Source organism: Paramormyrops kingsleyae, chromosome 22, assembly GCF_048594095.1.
Source record: "Paramormyrops kingsleyae isolate MSU_618 chromosome 22, PKINGS_0.4, whole genome shotgun sequence".
NCBI classification, from domain to species: domain Eukaryota; kingdom Metazoa; phylum Chordata; class Actinopteri; order Osteoglossiformes; family Mormyridae; genus Paramormyrops; species Paramormyrops kingsleyae.
The window spans coordinates 18,187,022-18,212,122 of NC_132818.1; the positions used below are offsets into that span (position 1 = coordinate 18,187,022).

General features: G+C 52.3%; 2 protein-coding genes across 4 annotated transcripts in view; both read left to right on the forward strand.

The window, feature by feature from the left end:
- The first annotated feature begins 17 nt into the window (after positions 1–17).
- On the forward strand, positions 18–6,478 carry hrob (homologous recombination factor with OB-fold). Of its 2 annotated transcripts, none has more exons than XM_023829167.2 (10): positions 18–212; positions 437–484; positions 785–1,594; positions 1,890–1,973; positions 2,320–2,457; positions 2,808–2,916; positions 4,474–4,559; positions 5,181–5,303; positions 5,645–5,828; positions 6,206–6,478. In XM_023829167.2, the coding sequence occupies exons 1-10, from the start codon at positions 201–203 to the stop codon at positions 6,256–6,258; spliced, it is 1,647 nt and encodes a 548-aa protein (XP_023684935.2). In that variant the 5' UTR covers positions 18–200; the 3' UTR covers positions 6,259–6,478. The 2 variants fall into 2 exon arrangements, with proteins under 2 accessions (XP_023684935.2, XP_023684934.2); XM_023829166.2 differs by having other exon boundaries at positions 19–212; positions 1,887–1,973; positions 6,206–6,477.
- A 4,906-nt stretch (positions 6,479–11,384) lies between these two features.
- asic2 (acid-sensing (proton-gated) ion channel 2) overlaps positions 11,385–25,101 on the forward strand; it is a 224,700-nt gene continuing 210,983 nt past the window's right edge. Inside the window, exons 1-2 of one of the 2 annotated variants that reach the window (XM_072704645.1) lie at positions 11,385–11,502; positions 12,724–13,386. In XM_072704645.1, coding sequence (XP_072560746.1) covers positions 12,814–13,386 — 573 coding nt within the window. In that variant the 5' untranslated portion in view covers positions 11,385–11,502; positions 12,724–12,813. Of the gene's footprint in view, positions 11,503–12,198; positions 12,271–12,723; positions 13,387–25,101 lie in introns of those variants that run through there. The other variant, XM_072704644.1, reaches the window with a different exon arrangement.

The window sequence follows — 25,101 nt, forward strand, 5'->3', positions numbered from 1 at the left end:
CCCTGGCGTCAATGCAGACGTATTACGTCACGGAGGACGCGCCACGTCTGCGTATCTTTGAACCGAAAAGCGGCCGCGTAGCCGCGTTTAGGATACAGCCTGTATCATCATGGCTGTAATCGTCGCTGGGTGGATGAGTTTTGACAACTTTTGAGTCTCGAGCATGCAAGACAAACACGGGAATTGAAACGGACGCCTAAATGACTGTGATGGTGAGAGTCCGCTCCTTGTGCCCTGCCACTGAAAAGGCACGCCGAAGCTTGAGTAACTGGGCAGCTAGTAAACATCTCCCAAACTTACCTGTGCGTTAATAGTGCGCTACGCACTCACAGGACGACTGGGTAGTTTAAAATTTCAACTAAACTTTTAAACTTAAAAAGAGCCCTTGCTTGCTGTCTCTTTATTCTTTATTTCAACTTAATAATGTTACTTCCAGGCGAACAAGTGGAAGGACCTTTTTAACGTTGGAGAAGACTTCGACGAGGTAGTGTATTGCCTTGTTGCATGAAAACGTCAACAAACCAACCAATCTCATTATGGTATTACTGTATTTTGCGAGTGGTTCCATTTTTCTCGTTGTCGGTTTGATTTTTAGAAGATTATTTTCTGCTAATGTGGTTTGCATTAAACATGTTTCAGGTTTAAAATTGCACGCCTGGTACACTAAATATTACAAAGGATCTAATCTTTTATGTAGGTACGAGTGTCGAGCTTCCAAGACAAGCCATTAACCACTTTTCCTTTTAAGATTAATTACTTCGTTGTGATAAATGTGTTGCCGCAGGATCTGCTGCATGCAGATTGGGATGTGGAGACGGAGCCCGTCCCTGCGGCCACAGAGTCTGTTACCGCAGCAACCTGCCTCAGAGCCCCCTCCGGCCTTCGTAGCCAGATGGCCGTGAGTCACCAACCCCTTGCTCGGGCACTGACACATGGGAGTACAACATGTCACCCTCTGGGCACCTCCTACCTCAGCGGTGACAGAAAGGCTGCTGGTTCGAGCACGAGGGCCAGTTTTGCCGCGCCCACAAGGCAGGACCCTCTGACTTCGGGCGATCAAAAGGCTGATGCCTTCCGGGATGACTTTGATGACTGGGATGTGGACTTTGAGGACCTGGATGAAAACACCCTTCAGCTGCCAACTGAGTCTGACCCACCTGTCTCAGTACTACCTGAGCAGGACTCCGCAGTATCCCCCGCTAAGCGAATGCGTGGCCCGAGTTGCAGCAGCACCGGATCAGGGTCCAGCGGCCTGCACTCTGCTGATGGTCCAGCACCCAGGCCTGTCGCCAACACCGTCCTTCGTCCAACTGGAGCTGCCTCCTTGGTGCGACCTCAGACGTCAGCCGCAGCGAGATCCACTGCCACGTCACATGTACCCGGAGGCTCCGCCCTCTCCACGCCCTACCGGCCGCGGCCCTCTGTGATTGGCTCCACGCCTCTGATGCCCCGCCCTCTGCGGACTCCCATCCTCACCAACCACTTGGTGCAGCTTGTGTCAGCCTCCAGCAGGACGCCGCCGAAGCCCCGCACGCCAGCGCCGGGCCCCCAGACGCGCCGTTTCCCAGGGCCTGCTGGTCTTCTGCCCCAGCAGGTGGGCCTTTTGCTGCCCCCGGGGGGTGCCACTCACAGGCTCCCGCCCCCCCCTTCTTCCTCTGTCAGTTGCATGATGATTTTCTGCCATCGACATTCCATATATAACCCAGACGAAGAAGGAACGTGTCATATATTTGTGCAGATTCTCGATCTTGAATAATTACAACATTAATGGAAAAAGGAATCCTATCAAATTAAAAGCAGGGTGAAAGAATATAAATATTTTTCTGTTCTTTTCTGCATGAATACCAAAGAAATTATTTATATATGTGGTTGCTCTGTGCTCCCAGCAGCTCTATGGGCAAAGCCTTGACGACATCGTGGTGGTGCAGCCACAGACGCCTGCGCACGGAGCCGTGGCCCGACTGCGCAGTCAGGTAACACTGCCGACCCATTTCAGGTGTAAGTTTGGGAATCAGTAAGTAGCCTGTTGCATCGGTGATGCCTTTGGGCTGCATTTAGTCTTCCCACGCTCTAGGTGGCAGCATAGCTGCTGTGAGGGATTGCAGCTCCTGACTCATGTCAGGTTTCTGGCCGGGATGCTGAATTTTGGATGCCCTTAATTTTGATTTTGTGATACGAGCTCCTGACATCTAAAAGAGTGTAATGCATCCCCTCTAAGAGCTGCAGATACAGGAGTCTAGTGGGGGTCGGGACTTGGCTGTCCATAGCGTTCTGAGTCAGTGGGCGGGACTTAACTGCTTTCTTCGCCCCTCCCTCCAGGTCGCTGGCACGCAGGCAGCCAATGAGGAGGATTTCACGCGGGGCCCGTGGGCTGCCATGAAGGCAGAGATGGGCCTGGATGAGCAGAACCCCGCCTGCTTCCTGCACACTTACAGTGTCGTCATGGTGCTGCGGAAGGTTCGGCCTGCCGCCCCCGCTCGCTCGCCGCTACCATCCGGCAAAAGCTGACAGCGCTGCTCCGGCAAGCGGGCACGTTAGGGCAGCTTGATCCGCTTCCCAGATTTTATGCGCGCTGTAGCTTTATCGGCAGCAAAATTTGCCGGCTTCTTTCTGACCGTGCTGTTGCAGTAATAGCCAAGATTACTGCGCTCGTCTTTCTTTTTAACGCGCCCGTTTCTCCCTGCGAGACGGGATCCTTCCTAGCAGTGGCAGACCATAAACAACCTGAAGGGAATGCCACCATTGGTGTGCTGATTTATTTCACCCCCCCCCCCCCCATCTTCCCCTGGTTTGCTCCCCTCCACCAGGCTGCCCTAAAACAGCTTTCAAAGAACAAGGTGCCCAACATGGCGGTCATGGTGAAGGAGATTCTGCACACGCACGCCGACGCCAAGGCCGTGTTCCAGGACCCCACAGGTGCGGCCAGCCCCCCCCCCCCCCCCCCCCCCACCCCACACACAAAAGCACATTAATATTGAATCAATGACTTCAGGCCTCCATGTCCCTGTCTGGGAGGTCACTGTACCGTCATGGCCGCAGCTGACCTGCTTCCTGTGAGCGACAGCCGTGCTGAGAGGAAAGGCAGCTTGATCCCGGAGTACAAACCGCGCCTTGCAGGGAGAGACGACAACGACGCGTCACTGATACGGTTTATTTATTTAAACACCCGGGCTTTTCCATGGAGGCTGACCGAGCACGATGCTCTCCTGTTAGAGCAAAAGGAATCGATTTGTGTCCTTTTCCCTCGTTCAGCAAATCATTAGAATCTAAGTGACACCTGCGGACTGCGGCTCTGGACACTTTGCTCTTAATGTTCTGCTGTGTTGGGGTAGCGGGGGGGCCTTGGTGGGCGATCCTGTAGCCTCACAGCCCCCACACACACACACACACACACACACACACACACACACACACACATGGGCAGTTTCCGTGTTCTCTGCATTCTACCCTGGGTATCATCCAGACGCTCCTGTTTTCCTCCTAAAGTGGGGGGGGGGGACTTATTGAACAAGTTTAAGCCTTCAAAAACAGCCTCTTTTCTTTGGGGGACCGTGTTTGCCTGTTCGTTCACAAGTTGTAATTCATAAATTTAAATGTAGTCCCCCCCCCCTCCACCACCCCCAAACTGCCTCAGTGGCATTTTCCATAATGTAAGGTCTCTGCACCTCCTAAGCCCCTCCCCCCAGAGAGACAGTTTCCTCCCAGAAATCATTGTGAACATGGCCATGAAGTCATGGGATTCACTGAGTGGATTCTGTGTCATTTCAAAATAATCACTATTACGGTTTTCGAAATGCACTAAGCGGCGTTTTTGAAGGTACATTTGGCCAGACGACAGCCAGTCATGAACAGCTGCTCTCATCGATTTGTATTTATAGACACTCTGTGGTTCATTTATCATATGCCTTTTTTTCTCACACTGGTGTCCAGTGTGGTATCTAAGCCTATACACTCGCACACTTCGTTTTCAGAAAATGTCTTGTTAAGGACTTCAGTCTGTAAGGTGGGTGGTGTCACGCTAGCCACCTTGGAGGTTCACTTCCAGGTCAGGGGTTACTTTTAGGCCTATGGGGAGGCTCAGTGTGGCCTTTTAACTTCCTGGATTAACCGAGTGAGGGGTGTCTCTTCATCCCCTGCGTTTCATTGGGACGCTGGTTTTCCTAAAGCGGGATGTGATATTTCACTGCCTTTAGGGTTTAGGAGGCATTTTCAGTCGTCCATGTACGTGACATGCCAGGTAAGGTCACCTACTATGCCGAAGGTTGCTTGTAGCAGCGAGGGGCTGAGCTTGTAGGAAAACAAGCGAGCGTGTGCAGTCCTCCAGTGCCCTAGGGGGCGCCCCGAGGCAAAGCTGACTGCTGCGGTTTCGTCAGCCTCCGTCGTGCAGCCACATGAAAGCCTGGGGTGCCTCCTGCCGTTTGCGGGAGCTGCTGGCACCGGGCCCGGGTTCACTCTATCTGTTTGCCACCCCAGGGCAAATGCAGGGCACAGTGCACCGGCGCCTCCTAGAGGACAGACAAGACGAGCTGAAGACGGGAGCTGTGCTGCTGCTGAAACAAGTAAGGCCGCGCACTGGTGAACGATTCCTCCATTCCTCCGTCTGTCCGTCCATCACGATCAGCATCCGAACGGTTGTGAAAATCTCTGCACTGGACAGGAAGCAGGCAAGCCCTGAATTGTAAAGCCAAAAACAGACATGCCATTACAGTACAGCTAATGCTTGTTTAGCGACCAAGTTCCGTTCTAATGACCAGGCCAGTAAGCCGAACGGTAGCTAAGTGTAAATAACGGTAGCTAAGTGTAAATCACGGTAGCCTGATTTATTTATCCTTCACGAAGTATACATTTTTAACAAAATTTTGTCTGTTGTACTTAAAAGACCTTGCTCCCTGTACCATGCATTGTTGTCAGGCGTACAAAATTTAGGCGTAAATGTGTATGTTGGTCGGAAAATGTTTTTGACGATGTCGTATCCACGCGGTTGGCGCCAAACGGGGCGAGGGCGTATTATCAAAATGAGTTTCCATGGTATCAGCGGATGTTTCCTAGGTCAGCCCAACGGCGCAGCCAGGTCTGTTTTTTGTCTCGCCAGTCCGCAGATGGGGGGGGGGGGGGACTGAAGCACTGCGTTTTCCTGTTTTTTGGGGATCTCCGTTAATCCATGGCGACGCTGTTTGCAGGTGGGCGTGTTCTCGCCCTCCCCCCGTAACCACTATCTGAACGTCACGCCCAGCAACCTGCTGAGGATCTACCCGCCCGAGGGGACAGTGAAGGCTCCTGTGAAGCTGCCCCACCATGTCTCGGTGAGTGGTGGCGAGTATGGGAACGTGCAAGAGTGCTGCCACCCAGTGCACAGGGAGAGAACTGCAATCGTTCGGAGACACTGTTGGGAGGCTGATGATAATTTTCAAGGAGAACCGTCTGTTATTTGATCCAGTCTTTTTCGCCGAGTTGTAACTGTGGACATCTGGTGAGAAAGGGGGACATTTTTGCTGACTTCAGATTTTCATTATCCCATTTTCACCTTCCATAATTCAGGATAATGCTGAAGGCTTGTTTATGTCTCTTGCACCGGAGATTTGGAAAACAAGCCATTTCCTCCCCATGCTGTGCTTGTTTCTTATCTCTATCTTTGCTTCCCCAGGAGAAGTTAACGCCTGACCTTGAATGGTCCTCCGGCACACAAGGGGGCGCTGTCTCCAGTGCGGAACTGGTGTATGATGGTGGCGGCGGCGAAAGTGGCAAACAGAAGTTGGCAGAGGAGTGCGGCCCTGGCCGTGATCTGCAGAGCGCCGCCACCAGGCTGGAGGACTCCGCTTGGGACGCAGGTCTGTATAGTGCCCCGGGGTGACCCTAGATCAGTTGAACAGCCGTAAAGGAAAGCTGAGTCGTTTGCCCAAAGCAGGACGCTTCTGATCCACTGAGGAGTACTGTTTACACGTGACACCATATCACACCACCTACCTACTATACATATGGGTGGACAATCAAACTGAAATCCTTTTTATCAGTTTCATTGTTAGTCTTTTGGCCGCACGGGGCAGTATAGGTGTGTGTGTGTGTGTGTGTGTGTGGGGGGGGGGGGGCTCGGATAACTGCAGTGTATCTTGTATTCTGCAGTTGTGCTTTGTCGTGGGTGTCTCTGTGTGTAAATGCCTGCTGTCTTGCTCTCTAACCCTCATCTCTAACCCCTCCCCCCACGTAGACGACCTCGATGAGTTGCTGGGCGACCTGCCGGAGGAGCTGTACAGCCTGTAACGGGAGTCGCGAGGTTCCCCACGTGACCTTTCTCTCCCAGAGGCTGGCATCAGAACCCTTTTCTTTGGGTGCATTGCACAGGAGTCTCTTGTAAATACTCTATGCCAGGGTGGAGGAACTTATACACTAAATCATAAATGTATTGTTTGAATCTAATGTGTCTATTGGGATTTTTTTTTTTCCTCCTGACCTAAATAAAACGTCAGTTGTCACATGACCAAACATCGCAGCTCTGCATGGTATGCCGCTGCGGGCCGAGACCCCAGTCTGAGTGGGTCGCTTCAGTCACCCGCATCCTTGGGGATCACCCGGGTGGATGCACATTCGTGCAGAGTATCACCGGAAGCTGGACACTGCGGCGGTCACAGGTTTGAATCCCAGTGGTAAGAATGGAGGAATGGCTGGTATTCGAGTATTACATTTAAATTTATACATTTATCCAAAGCAACGTACAGTAGAAGGAAGGGTTAAAATTTATATATCGTCCGTGGGATTTGAACCCATAACCTTTGCATTGTTAGCGAAATGCTGAACTTGTTGAGTTATAGGAGCATGGAAAATATTGCAATATTTATTTCATAATTTTATCCAAAGCCACTTACAGTAGAGGGAAGGGTTGTAATTTTCTGTGTGATCCATGGCAGTCTAACCCGTGACCTTTGCGTTGTTAATGCAGTGCTCTGCTTGCTGAGCTTAATCAGGTATTTAATATTCGTGCAAAAATGAGTGTTTCCTTCCTTTTATCACCAGCGTCGGAGAGTAATTAGCAGCAGGCTTATGATTCAAACCCCCCCCCCCCCCCCCCAAACAGATATATGAATCCTTATGGAGCTACAAAGGTTCCCCGCCCCGCTGCCCTCCGCCCCTCGTGCTGTGACGACAGTCCCCGGCTGCGCTCACTTGTCCTGGGGACGCTGGCAAGCGGCCCACCCCCCCCTAGAGGAGCCTAATGGTTCAGCTCTGTGATCCTGTGCTGCAGCTTAATAAAGGGGAGCCACCAGTCACCTGCACACACGTCCAGCCCCCTGACTTCAGCCATCAAATCGTGCACCTTCATTCTGGGGTTACACGGGGCAGCTGTGTCTATTTGTCTTGCACTTGCTCATTCTGGCCTGCAGGGGGCAGACTTGCACCTCTTGAATTGTCAATTCTTAAATTTTATTTATTTATTTTAAAATTCCCTTCTGTTTGTGTTTTTCTTCGCTGGTACGGCACTCCTTGAGTCTCTGCCTCCCAGCCGCCTCTACCAGCTGAGGCCAGGAACTGAGGCGTAGGTTGAGCCCGTTGTGACCTCACCCCGAGCAGAGATCCACTTGAATCTTCTGCATTGGCTGAAGACCAGTCCCGGTGTCACCCAGTGACCTGTCCTGCTCTCTCCTAAACTCCTCCTCCAATCTCTGCTCCCGTCTCACTCTCATTATGCACCCTAATTATCTCCTGGTGGCAGTTTTTATATTCTGTTATGAAAGCGTAATTATGTATGCAGGCTCCACAAGTATATCTGGCCAGTTTAATTACTTGATGAAACATCAATGTGTGTCTTATCAGCGAAATGAAAGTATCCCACTGATTATTTTTCTTTCTTTTTTGTATAATAAGCTTCTAAGAATGGGAGCGTCCAGCTTTGCTTTGGGCCGGAGAGGCTCGGCTCGCTCTCAGCGAAACGCGTGGCTGGCGCTGTGGTTCTCGGCCTTTGGGATCCGAGAGATAAGCATCCACTGACTGCCGGGTCGGCCTCTGCGGACGCGGGTCGTTTCGCTCCGTCGGAGCGGGTCTCGGGATCGTGAGGGGGTCCTCCTGGCCGCATGGGAGGCTCAGGAGGAGGCCAGACCCCACCGAGCATGACCGCTGCCACGCCGATGTTCGTAAGGGCTTCGTTTAGCTCATTAGGAGAGCTCGCAAGTCCTGAGGAACACCGGCGGGGTTTAACTGCGCATATGGTTGACGGATGAGTGGGCGGGAGCCCGCTGATTGGGCGTGAGGGCGCTGCACTGTGGGTAGCGCCAGTCGACATGTTAGGTGACATAGGCGACTGCCCAGGGCAGCATCTTCTGGGAGGGGCGCTGGCTTAGCCAGCTGATTTCCTGGAGGTTGGGAGCCCCACAGACTTTAAGCCGCCTCAGCACCGCCGGTGTATCCGTCATTCCCGCGGCTCTCGGCGGCTGCTGTTCGCTCCTCCCGCCTCAGGTTCTCTCGTGTAAATGTTATGATAGTGACAATTTAACACGAGCACCGTGGGCATTTTGGGCCTCTGTTCGCTTTGCGTGCATCTTTCCCAGCGACAGTGTGACCTCACAGTTTCAGACACCGCTACTGCCCCCCCCCCCCCATCCCTCCCGGACTCTCAGCCCCACTGCATAGTCGTCATCCCGCCTGTATTTGATGTTCCTCTCCCTTTCGCCGCTGTGGCATCGTCGCGGTTTAAGTAATAACCGAGATCCTGCCTGCAGATAAGCCCGCCGTCGCACTTTGAGATGCGTAGTGTGGAACGTGGCTTAGACTTTTTGTGTCATATACACACACATGCTACTGTGAGCTTAAATCTAGATCAAACTTTCAAAGGGATTAAACTAGGCCTCACCTGGAGCTGCTTGAGTCATAGGCAGGGAAGTTGGGTACCACAGGCAGATGGCTGAAGGCGGCGTATGTTATATAATCCGAGGATGCCCCCCTCCCCCCAAAGTGGCCTGCTGAGCTGGTGGGAGAGCTGCATTTTTTAAAAAAAATAACCCCCCGACTCTGAATGTGGTTTGATGTTTGATGCTGTCTGCCCCGGTAACGAAATGGTCCTTGGAAACCGCACGTGATTCTGACCCGGCGAGAGGCTCCGTGCCTAACGGGCGATCTGGCGAGGCTGGTGCCCCCCCCTCCCCACTGTGCCCAGACCGGCGTCACAGCAACCGTCCCCATGAGAACCGGCTGCTTGGTATGCCGAAAGCCCCAAGACGGCCGTCTCTGCTCTCTAATGAAATCCCATAATGTGTGGAAGGATCATTCCAGGAGTTTATTTCACACCCCGAGACACAGTTCTCCGTCCCTTTAATAAAGACTCTCCTCCCTTCGCCCCATGATTGCCATCCTCTTATTTTTTATTTCTTAAATTAATTTCCCAGACCTGCCCACATGGCTCACTGTGCCGGAGTCTCCATATGAAGGATTCGAGGACACTTTTACGTGCGATGGGACGCACGAAGGTTGGCCGGGAAACTGTGCCTCTGGACGGCAGAGTGCCTGGTGAAAAGGCCACAGGCTAAGTGGTGAGGATTTGAACCCACAACCATGGCAAACCTGCTGAGTCACCATGACACCCTGGAACCACTTTCTGTGCTTATCAGTATTATGTCTCAGTATCATATGATTATGCTATGTGACTACAAAGCTGATCTGTATATTAGTCACAGGTTTAGTGTGTTTTGAACCGGTTTAGACTGGTTTAGCCCATTCGTCACTTTGTACGTGGTGGATGTACAGTGCATGCTTCATTCATAACCTCACAGTGGGTTATGAAGCCTTCGTTGCCGCATTATTACTGCATGTACAGTGTTCCAAGGTAATTCAGAATATGTCGATTACATCCGGTGTCTACAAGGAGGTGCAGAGATCATAAATCAAGAGGTGTATGGGAGGAATGTTCAAAGTAACGATGATAATCTTCAGATGTAAGGAAACCTTAGCTGGCCACAAGGTTAAATATTTGTTTACTTTTGTGAAAAAAAACGATGCTGTTGTGCTGAACACTGCGCTATTAATCTACATGCTTAATTTGACAGTGTGCTTATGCGGGTTACATAAGGTCAGACAGGAGTATTTAGTGTTGAAATCTCGTTCTCGTTAACGATTCTATTTTCTGAACAAGGGCTGATTGGCTCGGCAAATGTTTTGGGGACGGGGTTCTGCTCTAGCCAGGCTGTACTGTTCTTAGTAAGCACGGCGCCCCCTTTAGGAAAAGCTGTGATTTTCGGGAGGTAGAGACCGATCAGAGCAGGCCGCCATTTGAAGCATGACGCTGAAGGATGTGATGCGTTTAGTCGCTTCCTTATTCCGTGAACATGTTCGGGATTTCGGATCAGTCCTTCGGTGATCAGGGGAGGCGGCGTGACAATTTACTGCGGGTTCCTGCGTGGTTGTAAGTCACGCACCGCTGTGAACATGAATCGTATCAGACAGGATGGCCTTCCACACTGGCTTCTTCGAAATCCGCTAAACGACGATGACAGAATCGCGAAAGGTCAGACCGCATGGCGTGAGCACACTTTTGTTCATCTTCCCTCAAAATTCAGGCCGTACACTCTTCATGGCACGAGCTCCAGAGGTGGCATGAAGCTGTGCGCCCCCTGCTGGGCTTCAGAGGAACACGAGATGGGAACACGAGGTGGCTGAATGCCCGTGTCCCGGCTCGCGTCCCGAGAGGCCTGTGCTGCGGTGTTTAGGGCCTTTCTCCACCTCCCTGCTCGCGGAGAGTGGGGTCAGGTGAGGGAACAGATGATAAGGCCGCTGAATGCGCTAAGAGCTGAGGGCTTTAGGGTGCTATGTGAGCACAGTCCACAAGGGGGCGCTTTACTGGGGCATTTAAACCTGTGGAAAAGGAGGTGACCGGCTGAGCAGAGCTTTTCCAGAACATAAGAATGAAATAACCCAAAAAACACACACACATGCTTGGGAGATGCAATTGTCCTAGGCTGGGGAGCCGCTGATTTTCTTGAACCTTCTATCAGGTTGTATCTCACTGTCTATTCTTTGCTGTATGTCAAAATTCCCGAATTTCAGCTCACTTTTAAAGAGATCCCTCTATCGGCTGCATCGTATGTCCGCTCAGGATCAATGTGATTCACCTGAGACACACACCATGATGTAGGACGTGCAGGAGTGAACGGGGCCGGCAGGTGAACGTGTACCCACGACCCTCGAGGAGTGAGGCCAGGAACACGGCGAGGATCTGCCTTAGAAGATGACATCAATGTGTCTATTTAAAGATGTATGTGGTTCTCCTGCCTTTGGGTACTGGAGGGGTTTTGTGGCACGTTTGGTCACCAGTTGGCGCTTCCAAATGAGGTCATGAATGACATCACGGCCAGGTGGGGGGAAGGGACTCGGTCCTGGGCTTGATCTCCCTCGTGGGCTGGAGACTCCACACGCGTGTTTACCAACAGGCAGCGGGTGTGACGCTCTTTATCCTTTCTCTCCTCTGGACATTTCTTCGTTCACCCCCCAGCTGAGTCGATCCTGGACCCCCTCCTGCAAAAGGTAAGGCGTCCCCTTTGTTCTTTCTTGACATATTTTACCCATCTGGTGCTTTTATAGAATTTATAGAAGCGGATGTTTCCCAGTAGCTGTGCTGTTGGCAGTGTTTGGGATTCGAACCAGCAGCCATCTGGATTCAGTGGCGCGTGTTTGAGCCGCTGCTCTCCCTGCTCGAGTAACTCTTTGCGCTGCGATGTTTTGAAGCCGCTTGCCGTCGATAATGAGATTTGTGTTTGCCGCTCGCCATAGGCCGCACTCGTGCGATCGATGGCCACGCCCCCTGCCATCGACCGGCCCCCGGTGGGGTTGCCCGGCATCTAGTGTTCTGTAACCGTTGGTCTGTAACGTGGCCCCTTCCACCCCCAACATGCACTCTCAGCCCCCCCCACGAGGGGGGTCTCTAACAATAAACGAGCCACCATGCTGCGTCGCACTCCACCTCACTTCCTGCCTGTTACTCGCCGTCGCCCCCTGAAGGCATGAGGCAGTAGTGGGTGGGGGGCACAGGAGCGTGTTAAATGAGCACAGAGAACGTCGTCTTTTTTTTTTTTTTTTTTTTTTGTTCAAGCAAGCTTCCTCTGCCCACCCTCCCTCGCCGTCTCTCTCTCTCTCTCTCTCTCTCTCCCTCTCCCTCTCTCTCTCTCTGAGAGTCTCCTGTCTCTCTCCCCTGTTCCACCACTCACTGCTTCCGCGGATGCGCTGGCGAGAGGAGCGGGAGAGAACGGCAGCGGTGGCAGCAGCGGGAGTGGAGAGGAGGCACGGCTGGCACGGGTAACCGGCGGGGAGGCTCGTCCGCATGCTTCTCACCCACATTCTCTCCAGACCCGCCCCTCCCCCCCCCCCTTACAACACGCACGGGCGGGAGCGGCGGCGGCGGCTGGACGGTGTCTCGCTACACTGTGGTGCTTAGACTTCCTCGTTAGTGCCACGGGGGGGGGGGGGATCACGGAGAGCGGCGTGGCTGCAGGGAGTGGGTGGGTGTGTGTGAGGCAGGCTCCCTTACTTTATATCTTTAAGGACGACTTCTCCACTCAGTACCTGATTCACAGAATGGGGGGGGGGGGGGTTCTTCTTTTTCTTTACTTTGTACCACTCAAAGTCAGAAGTGACTGAGGAAGATTGACATCTTAATCCCCCCCCACCTGTGGGTGGGTATTGGGGGTACTTAAAGGGGTAGGAGACGCCAGAAGGGGTTAATCTCTCTGCCTGTTTCTCCACCCACAGGGTCCTCAGCTGAATTGCAGCCGAGTCTGCAGATTTCCGGCGTTCACTTGTGCCCCCCCCCGGGGGCCGGTCGAGCCAGGGGCCCTCGCCATGGAGCTGAAGGAGAGCTGTGGCAGCGATGCCAGCGGAGCCAGCCTCCGCTCCTCCACATCCTGGCACCGTTTTGCCCAGCGGTCCACGCTACATGGTCTCCGCTTCATCTTCGGCACCCGCGGACCCCTCACAGTGCGGCGCCTGCTCTGGGGCGCCGCCCTGCTGGCCTCGCTGGGCCTGCTGGCGCTGGAGAGTGCTGAGCGGCTGGCTTACTTCTTCTCCTACCCGCACGTGACACGCGTGGACGCTGCCGTTGCCGGGAGCCTGGTGTTCCCCGCCATCACCGTATGCAATCTCAACCCATACCGGTTCACCAAGCTGACGCGCAACGACTTGTACCACGCTGGCGAGCTGCTGGCGCTGCTCGACGTGCACCTGCGCATTCAGGAGCCGCGGCTGGCCGAGCCCGACGTGCTGGACTTCCTGTCGGAGAGGGCCAACTTCACGGGTTACAAACCCAAACCCTTCAGCATGAGGGAGTTCGCTGAACGAGTGGGTCACGACCTGCGGGAGATGATGCTCTACTGCCGCTTCCAGGGCCACGAGTGTGGCCCCCAGGACTTCAAAACCGTGAGTGAGCTGCCTGTTTCCTGTCTTCAGCTGTCCGGGTCTCGGGGGGGGGGTTAGGGGGAAGCGTCGTGTTTGAAGGCTCCAGCTTTCGGGGAGCTCGAGGCGTGAGGATGATGCATCTGCTCACTGTTTGCTGTGTGCTTTAGGCTCTGGGATCGTCTCGGCGATTCGGAGCTCTGATCGGCCGACTGGTGACTGCCCGTCCCCTGAAATCCGCTCTCCGTCAACCGTCTGTTGTTTTCCGGTCCTGAGTTCCGATTTGCGGTCCTTCTCTGGATCTTCTTGGAGATGCTCGTATCGACAGACTGTTTCTGACGTCTGTACCTTTCCAGCATCTGCGTGACTTGCTCACCACCTACTCGAGTGCGCTCCTGTGCCAGATAACTTCCGCTCGTCTAAATGTAACTGTCTAACCCCCCCCCCCTTGGCAGCAGGGGGGTTAATGTGCCCCTGGTGGGGATCTCGAGTGACACAAGGGCAGCTGTCAAATTAATAAGCTCTCCTGGACAATTTGTCGTGGTTTGAGAGACAGCTTTGTCTTATGGGAAAGTGCATAAAAGGAGGTACCTGTTTATTTTTTGTTTGTTGCTGGTCTTCACTTCTAGCTTCATGCTCGATGGGCTCTCTTGATTGGCTCCTCCCCCCCGATGCCCCCGGCTTGAGCACATCTGCACATGTCCTCGTTTGTCCCCGGGTTGCGCTGATGTCCAGATGATGGGCTGCTGATCCGTGGCCGTGACCTCTGTGATGCCCCCTGGGGTGGAAGAGGGATTGGGGGGGGGGGGGCGGGGGGGTGTTCTGATGTTTGTCTTTAGAGCTCAACCTTCGTCTGTGTGTTACTATGGCTATCGCCGTTATCGTTACTTTACCCTGAGCGGTAATCCCCCTCGCTGGGGCTTTCGCTGGAGCGGGTCGGCTCAGGGGGCGGCGTGCAGGTTGGGATATGCCTTGACCTCGGCACTGCGTGTGGGACGCTGCCCCCTCCTGGCTCGGAGGGCACACTGACAAGCCAGGCCCCCACAGAAAGATGGAGTATCGCTGCGGTGGTGTCAAGTGCGGAGAGCAGATGTTCACTCTGCGCTGCAGCTGGGCTGCGTCCCCGTGATGATGATGATGGTGATGATAACGATGATTGCAGTAATAATGGTAAGACCCACAACTCTGTCCAGCATAAACAGCTGTAAGATGCATGCATGATGGATGGATGGATGGATGGATGGATAATGCTGAAAGACTTCCACCCGCACCCCCGGGAGGCTTCCGGGAGCATGTCTCACTTCTTTAGGCACCAGCATACTGAGTAGGACTTGTTAGCGGTCGCTTGGATCGACCAGATTGTTTTTAAGATGCATCTGCCATTGCTCACTTTCACCAGCAGAGGGCGCCACTAAGGAAAATCAATGTCAACAGGATGTACACGATTTCCATGCCTCTGGGTGCTTCCTTTCTTAAAATCGACATGAACGTTACATGAACGGTGGCTGGTTTTGTCTGTAGCGAGTGACAGGTGAACTTTATGTGGCCGACCGCAGGGAAAATTGCGCGGACGAGAAACATCTTGTCCTAAGGCGACAACCTTTCATCCAAAGCCACATTTTCATGTTTTTCACCCCTTAGTTCAGCCTCGATATTTCGGAGGAGCAATTAGTTGAAGTGTCCCCCCAGACCGACAACCTTTGGGTCAGGGCACCGATGTTGTTAACCACTGCAGTATTTTGTGTGGGGTTATAAATTCATTAATCTTTGGTATAAACTGGTGCTGAGGTATCTAAGCCTGTTCAGCGCACGTGTTTAACATCTTTTAGCATGTTAATTGAGGTCATGCTTTAACCTTAAACCAATTCAGTTCAATTCATTCTCTTGTAGCTCCTTTCATAACAGCCCAAGGTACTTGAGAAGAGTGTGTGGCAATCAATTACTATGTCGTTTATACGAAATCAAAGTGATACGTGAAATGGAACAGGGAAAGAAAGAATGCCAGAAGAGGAGTGGAGGAAAGGAACCAAAGATTCCCAAGTAGGGGGAAAAAATCCTTGGGGGGGTCCGAGGTCAACCAGCTATCCAACCTCCCCAGGCATGCTAACATTATAGAGAACAGAGAAAATGAAAGCAAGGTGTAGAGTGTGATCATGTTCAGGGTTCAGCCCCTGCATGCTTCACGGTTAAAGACCAAACTGTTCCCCATGCCTCACCAGTATCTAACCTCCTCCATGCCTGGCCGTCACCCCGGGGTTCTGGGTTCTCTGGTTCCCCATGCCTCACCAGTATCTAACCTCCTCCATGCCTGGCTGTCACCCCGGGGTTCTGGGTTCTCTGGTTCCCCATGTCTCCCTGGTATCCACACTCTTCTGGGCCTGATTGCTGCCCCAGTGTTCTGGGTTCTCCGGTTCCCCGTGCCTCCCTGGTACCCACACTCTTCTGGGCCTGATCGCTGCCCCAGTGTTCTGGGTTCTCCGGTTCCCCGTGCCTCCCTGGTATCCATGCTCCTCAAGGCCTGACCATCAATGTACAGGTATGCATCAGCACACGTGGCTGACGTTGGCTCTCACTCTGCATCCCCAGTGGCTGCTTCGATCCACCCCCCCCTCACCCAACACGTTTATCGATTCGTGTTGAGACACCCCTCATCCCTGCCTATCGTGGGCTGTAATTGTGCTGTGGCGGTCTGCCTGTGGCGGTCTGCATCCTGTTGGCTCTCTGGCAGGGAGCTACTGTCAGACCTGTTGCTGGAACCCCCTTCTGCAGGGGAGGGCATATGAAAGGCCATAATTCATGTATAGGGGCCAACCTTACCATTAGCCAATGATATATTTTGAATCGGTGAGTGACAGGGGATGGGCACTGCAGGGGCCAATCAACTTTCAGCTGCGTCCAATGGTCTCCGCCCCGATATGCTGTGGTCGTAAGGCATTCTTTTTCCAGTGATACAGTGAGTATTTCCAGTGAGACTCCCAGAGTCTCCGTGTCTCTCTGCTCATGGTCCCCAGGAAGTCCTCTGCATTTCTGCTATGTTGCACTGCTGCTCCTATTGGTTCCCAAGACCTCGGTACCTAGTCACCGTAAAGACCATGACGTGATCAAGACCCCCACCGCCTACCTCTCTCTCATGACTCTTAATTACAAAGTTCATTAAACAAAATTAAAAACCTCCTCCATTTATGCTTGTGAAAGTATACAATGCAATTTGCATTAATGTATACGATTAATTTTTATTAAGCTAATGCTGCATTTTTATAAGATGTCTATCCTCCTAGTGACAGTCAAATGACTCATATCTGTTTCCAAAATAATTTTTAATTTATTCTCCCTATGATGTATATATTTAATTTGAATTGATAGTCAAAATGTATATGCGCTTAATGCACAGACTAAACCACTTCAGCGTGACTGTTTTATAACCCAGCAGAGGAATCCTCCTAGAGTGAACCCCCACCAGAATTTCTCCCCGGGCCTCTACCACCGTCAGAAATCAGATGTAACTGCCATGACAGAAGGCGTGGGAATCGAATACGCTACGGTGCGCGTCAAACAACACGCGGCGCAGTCGCGCTCGTAATCGGTTTGTGCGCGAAAGTGTGACATCGGCGGTGCTGCCCCCTACAGGTCAGGCATGGAATAAGATCCGTGGCGATCAGCGTGGATCGAATGAAAGTGTAAGGAGCCGGTCCTTCTGCACAAAACCACTCGAACAAGCCTGACGAGGCGTTCACCATGCGCCGCGTCCAGAGGGAAATACAGAAAGAGCGTTGTGACAAAGGAAAGGGAGACCGGTCTAATGAAATCCCCTCCACTGCCTGTCCATGTTATTAACTCTGTGCCTTCGCTAGAATATGGGCTAGCAATGTCTGAATAGGAACATTGTCCTTGGTGAGTGTAAAGTGTGTGTGTGTGTGTGTGTGTGCGTGCGTGAGTGTGTGTGTGAGTGTGTGTGTGTGCGTGCCTTGGACACCACCCCTCCCCCCCAAATCAGTCCCCTGTCTCTTTCCTGATGTTTAGCATTTCCACTGCCACATACAGTCTCAAGCTGAAAGCTGATTGGCCCTTGAAGTGTCTCTCAATCTCCTGTCACTCGAATTCAAAACATATAATTAGCTCCGCCCATCTGTATGAATTATGCCCCTTATGCCCCCCACCCTATCTTAGAATCGCTTTTCCCCATGCCCCACAAGGAACACCAATTTAATAGAACGACGATAGGTATGTATATGTCGTGTGTGTGTGACATCAGCCATTTAAGTGACACACTGATGACCGCCTTTGGGGGGGGGGGGGGGGGGTGCTTCCAGGGAATCCTCTCAGAATACAGCTGGCAGCTTGGGACTGGAGCTCTGTGCCGGAAGGAATGAAGAGGCGGGGGCTCACACAATCTGGGAACAGCGGGATGTCAACCCCCCCCCCCCCACACACACACCTCCTGCCTGCCCGCGTGTGTGTTTCCTGCGAGCGTGACACCGCTGATGCAATCGAGCGCCAATTATGGAGCGAGAGCTCGGCGATTGCTCTCAGGTAACGAGTCGTCACAGAAGCACACCGTCCACACGTGGCCTGCAGGGGGCGCCACTTCAACCACTAACTTCTAAAGCGGTCCTTAAAAAAAAAAAAAGCGAGACATTCAGACGTATAACAGCTGCAATTAAAACTGCGTCCTGCAGCCTGTCTTCCTTAGTAACGGGTGTCTTGCCGTCCTGCATGTGTGTTACTCGGGGGTGACAAAGTGAGGGCTTTGCCGAAATCCCACCGACAGGGAACACGGTCACCGGTGCTGCCGGCCGGCCACTCGGCGCCGAAGCTGTTCAACTCTCGCGATTACTGTGATCTGGAGTAATCACTCGCCGCTATAACATTTTTCCCCGTTTCCAGGAAAATGACGGTTCCCGGCGTGAAGTACCGGTAGCCAGAGGACTCTGTCATTCTGGACTGGGCTCTCCAGATCGGCAATGCCGGGCGGGGGCGGGGGGACGGGGGCTCCGTACTGCACCGCGGATCGTGACTGAAGCGGGCTCACACTCTGAGGGAGTTTGGGACAGAGGGTGAATCTCAAAACCAAGAAAGCAAAGACCGTACTTGTGGTCTTGGCAAAACCGGTCTTGTTAACCTGCCTTCCAAGAATGAACTTGGGGTGCAATGAATCATGGGATTGGTTTCGTTTGGCGTCGATGCGACTGATGTATCCTTGATATTTGGGGAGGAGTAAGACCAACAACCGGGGATCTTTACCGTCCTTTATACTCTGTTCTTAGTATTGGAATTGATCGTCGGCGATGGAAGACGACTTAAAACAGGTACACAGGAACACAAGTATGGTCAAGTACGCATGTTGAGATTCACGCAGAGTCTGGGGTTCCAGACTGATCCACTGTCCATGTTCCCTTCAGTCTGTAGGGGCTGCTGCATCATGCCCAGAGGGTTAAGAGCGGGTCGCTCACGTGTCCCTGTCACCTGGGATATACCGTCACTGGGGTGTCCCCCAGTCAACCTGCGCAAAGGCAGCTGGTCATGCAACCAGGAGAACACACACACACACACACACACACACACACGTGTACAGGAATATTTGCATTTCTGTTTTACAGAAGGTAAAGTTTGGGGGAGGTGTGTGAGTCAGCAGACTAGGATCAGTAGGGCGTTGGTTCCAACCCCTGGCTCAGCCAAATGATGTCATCGTTGGGCCCCTAAATTCCAGTTACCCCAGGGACCGACTGACCCTGCTTTCTCAAAAATGTGCGCCACTTAGGATAAATGCATCTGCTAAACAAATAAAATGTAAATGATGTGATTAATTATAGAGACAGCCCCCTCCCCCCGATCTATCACCGAAATGCATGTGAATTTTAAAGGAGATGTGGGGTGGAGTTGGATGCAGAATGTCAGACACGCCAGCTCCAGATGCCCTTAGGGTCTGCTCCACCTGGGGGCCACAGCGAAATCCCGCGTCCCATTCCTGGGTGCGGAGTCACTGAGCTGCTTTTGTGTCACCGTATGGACTGGCATGTGCTAAGAAAATGAATAAACATGCATTAAGTCGGCCTGCGTGCTTTAGTGTGTGTGTGGGACTTTGGTGTGTTTAATCGTATCTGGTGTGTCTGCGGTTCTGTGTGCGGCACCATGACCGGGTTTGTCTGCGAGAGCATGGAGGGACCTACAGTCGCGCGCGGGAGGTTCAGCTCGCCCGGTTATGGGCTCAGCTCAGTGATCCCTGAAGGTCTGGCACTTTGCACCCAGCCCCCGACCCATACATGGGCCCCCGCTGGGCCCCCGCTGGGCCCCCGCTGCTTTGATTGGTCGATTAGGGCCCCCCTGACAAAGGTGTCTCACGGGGGCCGTTCAGAGCCCTCACAAGCCAGCTAGTGAATGACTCAACTCCCGCTATACTCTCTATTAATACCAGGCCACCTGGTGTTAGTCACCCCCCACCCCCCTCCCAGCATGAATATGCATTTGAGAGAAGCTGTACCAGCGTGTGTTTGGATGTAACGCGAATTGGCTTTCACCCATGCCCCTTCAATCGCCGTGTCTGACAGGGGCGTGCCTAGAGATTCTGGGCCCCGTGACAAAATGTTACATTGGGCCACATTTTGCTGGGGTGGGTACGTATAAGTGTGCTGTCACTGTCTCTCTGCCTTGTAGGTCTGCTCTCTCTCTCTCTGTGCCATATAAATGTCCTGTCGCCGTCTCTGTGCCCTGTAGGTTCACTGTCACTGTCTCTGTGCCCTATAAATGTCCTGTCGCCGTCTCTGTGCCCTGTAGGTTCACTGTCACTGTCTCTGTGCCCTATAAATGTCCTGTCGCCGTCTCTGTGCCCTGTAGGTTCACTGTCACTGTCTCTGTGCCATATAAATGTCCTGTCGCCGTCTCTGTGCCCTGTAGGTTCACTGTCACTGTCTCTGTGTCCCTTAGATCACCATTCGCTCTATGCCCTGTAGATCCATTGTGGCTGTGTCTATGCCCTGTAAGTCCACTTTTGCTGACTCTGTGCCCTGTAGATTTGTACATCCTTTCTCTGCTTGTCTGTTTACATTCTTCTGCCTTTGATTTCTCAGCTTCGTGGATGTGCGCTCCGTAGCAGGGGTCCCGTGTGGACCGAAATCCTGTAGCAGGGGTCGTGCGGCATTTCAAATTGCGAGGCATGTCTATCTTTCAGGGGGGGGGGTGACGTTAACTGCCGTGCAGCTGGTGTTGGCCTCTCTATTCCTGCTTCTGCAGTTAGCCGCACCCCTAACGTTGGGGGGGGGGGGTGCACTTGTTAGTGATGGAGGGCCCCCGTAGCCATTCATTTCCTGGTTCTTTGTAACATGGGACTAACATGTGACTTACGGGTGACTGTGGTGAGCTTACAGAAGCATTCCCTGCAGCTTGTACACCTCAGGCAAAGTCACATGACTTTGACAAGCGAGTGGCTATGCCTCGGGGCCACCAGCAGGGGGGTGGCTTGTGTCCAGTGGAGCTTCCACAGTTGCACAGTTGGGTCGTTACCATCCCATAATAAATCACTCAGGTGAGGTCCTCTCCCTGCAGCCATACTGTGCACCATTACCACGGTGCTCACGTTCACAATGGCGGAGGATAAATGGAAGACCGACCACTGGAAGATTTCTTTTAAGGTGGGGGGTGTAAGAGTGGGCATAATTCATATAGAGGGGCCAACCTTATCATTAGCCAATGATGTGTTTAAAATCGGTGAGTGACAGGGGATGGGGCACTTGTAGGCCAATCAGCTTTCAGCTGGGGCAGGGGCCACGTGGCCCCGTTCCTGCATGCGCCTCTGGCTGCTATAGAAGCGAGGGCTTGTGGGTAACAGGGAGAACACATGTACCGTGACCCGGATGAAGTATAAAAATGTCTCCTTTGACAGGACAAAACGCGAGGGCTACCCAAAACAAAGAAAAGAAAGAAGAAGAAAAAACCACAAAACCTGCACTGGTGTGATTAAAGCCCCCCCCCCCCCCCCCCCCAGGAGACGTGTAAACAGACAGGGCAGGAGAGCATTCCACAGAAACAGGAAAATGAAACTTTGCACATCAATGATATAGAATAATATCCAACACATGTGCATTCCTTATTACAGACTGTTGTATTTAACCAGATTTTTTTATGTAATAGGCATTATGGCCGTCCGTTCGTAAGTACGAGCTGTCCGTAAGTACGAGCTGTCCGTAAGTACGAGCTGTCCGTAAGTACGAGCTGTCTGTAAGTACGAGCTGTCCGTAAGTACGAGCTGTCTGTAAGTACGAGCTGTCTGTAAGTACGAGCTGTCCGTAAGTACGAGCTGTCCGTAAGTACGAGCTGTCCGTAAGTACGAGCTGTCTGTAAGTACGAGCTGTCCGTAAGTCGGACGTTCTTAAGCGGGGGACGGCCTGTAATGTTCCTCATGTGCTACATGGAATAGTGATACTTCATTGATCCCTATGGCCGCCCCATCTTGCTCTCCCTGAGACGCCCGTACAGGTGAGCGTGAGCTTGGGGGTGGCAGAGCAAGGTCCGCCAGCCTACAGCACCCGTGCAGCTGGGGGTCGGGGGTCTCGCCGAAGGGCTCTCAGTCACGTGGCAGTCTGCCAAGGCCTGGGCTCATAGCGGTGATCTTCCAATCCCACGCACAGACTGCTAACCCACCGCCTCCACCCTGATACATAAATCCCTCACTCAAAGATTTTAAAGACATGAAATTCGCAAGGCCCAGCTCTCTGGATGTATCCGTACCAGTAAAGCTGGATTTCCAGCATTCATCTCTTTCTGGACCAAATGGGGACTGGATGACGTAGTTTTTTTGAAGCTTTAGAAAGTCCAGACTTGGTGGCAGGTAAATTGAAGGACACGGGGCCTCTGTGTGTGTGTGTGTGTGGGGGGGGGGGAGATATATCTTCCTGGGATGTTACACGCTCCTGTACTGGTTCTGTACCACCACACTTTGCACTCAAGCTGAATCTAGTGCTTCCCTCCCTGGAGAAACTCTATCCAGACAGCCTCAGATATTTTGGTAATTAGTGTGCCGGATAATAAACGCGCTTTCCCAGCTCGAGGAACGTGATAGGCTCATGCAAAGTAATTAGCGTCTGTGTGGTGGGGTGGCAGGCCGGCGGGTGGGGGGGATGTATGGTTACATCGACACATATGTGGCGACAAATCGCTTCATTGCGACTTTTACTTCAAAAGAGCACACACTTTGGTTTTAGCTGAGAAACAGACTCCAGCGGTCGGGACGGGAGACTGACAGACATGATAGAGGGAATATTGGCTACCAGCCTCTGAGGTTGCTGCAGTCTGACTCTTCGCACGAGACCCCGGCGTCTCTCTTATTCCTTTGTCTGCCCAGCTGGCCCTAATATCGCACTCGTGCGGCAGCCTGTGCCTCCGTGGCTCGGGACGTGATGCCGTCGCTCAGCCGTCCGTGACGGTGCCGTGGTTTCCGAACAGGAATGACAACTAAAACGCCGACTGTCAGCGGGATTGGCGGCCCAGACGTGCTGAGAGAACCTCTTAATCTGGAGTTATCTGCTTGGTGAACAGCTGACGTGCCCAGATGTACGCATGTTACTATTTATTAGTGTTTACTATTTACTAAACAACAACATATGATTATTGAAGCTGTTTTCCCTCTGTGTGGTTAAGATATTAGACTTGATGGTCAATATATGGTGATCGGATTTGAAGGATTGCATAGCGGATTGGCCAATCACTGTCCAACGACATTCCCCAAAGGATTAGACCACAGGCCAGCCAATCAAAATCTGGTGATAGGACCTGAAGGATAGGATACCCGACTGGCCAATCAGAATCCAATCCAGAGGGAGTCAATAAGGAGGCAGTACTGCATATGTAAAACCCTCATCATTAGTGGTTTATTCCAGCAGCCAGAGGCCTTCTCACTCCCACTAGCCTCAGGCCCCAGGTTCAGGGCCGTGAAAAAGCAACTGGATTTCATCACACATTTTTTCAGGAAAAGAGCCGGGGTGCTGTGGCGGGCGAGAAACAGTCCTGGTCATTATCTCGTCAATGCGGGACGACGTGGAAAGCCTTGTTACCATGGCCACCGCATCACCTACCCCCCCTTAGCGCAGATGCGTGACTCGACCTGCTGCCATGGTAATTAGCACCCCCAGACTGGGAGTATTACCGGGGACCGGGGGGTGGGTTGCCCCCCCCCGTCTTTGCCCGACATCCTCCCACAGGTGTGTGATGGCAGAGAGAGCAGGACGAGGAGGCTGGAGGCTCCCTGTGTCCACGGTTCGAGCTGGGATGAAGGTTATGAGCCTGGGCTCACCTGATTGGTCACCAGCAGTCTCCCCGACAGGCGGAGAAATAGAGACGCGTTTCGGTTTGATTTCTGATCCTCCGCAGCGGAGACACCGTCTACAGGGGGTGACGGACACTCCCGGGCAGAGATCCACTTCACTGTCTGCTTTAGCTGTCGGGAGACTTTCCATTCATTATTAATTTAATCAATTACTTAATTATTTATCGGTTAATTGTTTCCATCAATTATTAATGCCCCTTTGTTTTTTTCCGCCTTTTCTGCAGGGGGAGGTTAATTCAGGTTAATTCTCAAACTGGGACGTGTCTGTTCTCCTGACTGCTGCTGGGCCCAAACGAACAGGGTTCCGCAATGTTGGTAACAGGAACCCCTAATTATCCCTATTTACTGTGGAATAGTAGTGATTTGGGGGCTGTGAACATTGTATGTTCATTATTTGTTTTTTTAACTTTTAGGCAGTGTTTTCTGTGATGGGACGTAGCTGTACAGAAAACCTTTTTAGGAAGTATTTTGAGTTTTTATTTCCCAGTTTATAACTTTTAACGGACGTCATTCATGTACGCCGCATTGATCTAGATATAGATTTTCTTTGGGGCCCAGACTAAGCTGTTGTATAGTAACTGTTCTTCAGTCCTAATACACACGCCTTGTCACGAAACGCAAAGGATGTTACGGTTTGCTCCTACCCATAATTAGATTACGTAATGACCCAATGCCTTTTCTTTCCTAAGCAAAGCCCTGTTCCAAATACAAAGCTACCCACATTTGAGAATTCCCCATCCTGTATCGCCTCTCCCCGTGGAGAACCTGTACTGACTGAGATTAAAGATACACACAATGGTGACACACAGATCGATGGTGACACACAGATCGATGGTGACACACAGATCGATGGTGACACACAGATCGAGGGCGACACACAGCAGTTCTGCGGTAACTCTTTCCCCACTAATTAGGCCATTTATCTTCGCATAGCATCTGCAATTCAGAGCAACCAAATAACCAAGTGTGTGTGGGGGGGTCCTCTTCTAATGTAATTCCTGCATAAATATGATTGTTGTCTGAAAACTGGCTCAGGGAGTGATATTCTGCATTTTGTGGAGCCCATGATTCTGACAGATGTCCTGTAAGGCCTTTATGAATGAATGACAGAAACAAAAAGAAAAATTTAAAGAGAAAGGAAAAAGGAGAGGGCAAGACGCAGGTTTTTTAGTCTCCTTTACGGAGAAGCACTGCTTCACCATCCCGTCTCCCCGTCCCCCCCCTCCCATACCCCTGTCCTCCCCCCTCATCAGGCCACATCCTGCTGATTAGACTTTGACCCACGTCACGCCCAGGTGAGTCTTCATGAACCCAGAGCAGCCTGCAGTCCTGACCCCAGCCTGAGCGGCGCTTAGTCCCCACACAGGGAGAACTGCAAAGCCTACTTCTAGAGTGTTTAAAAAAAAAAAACGCTGATCGTTTAG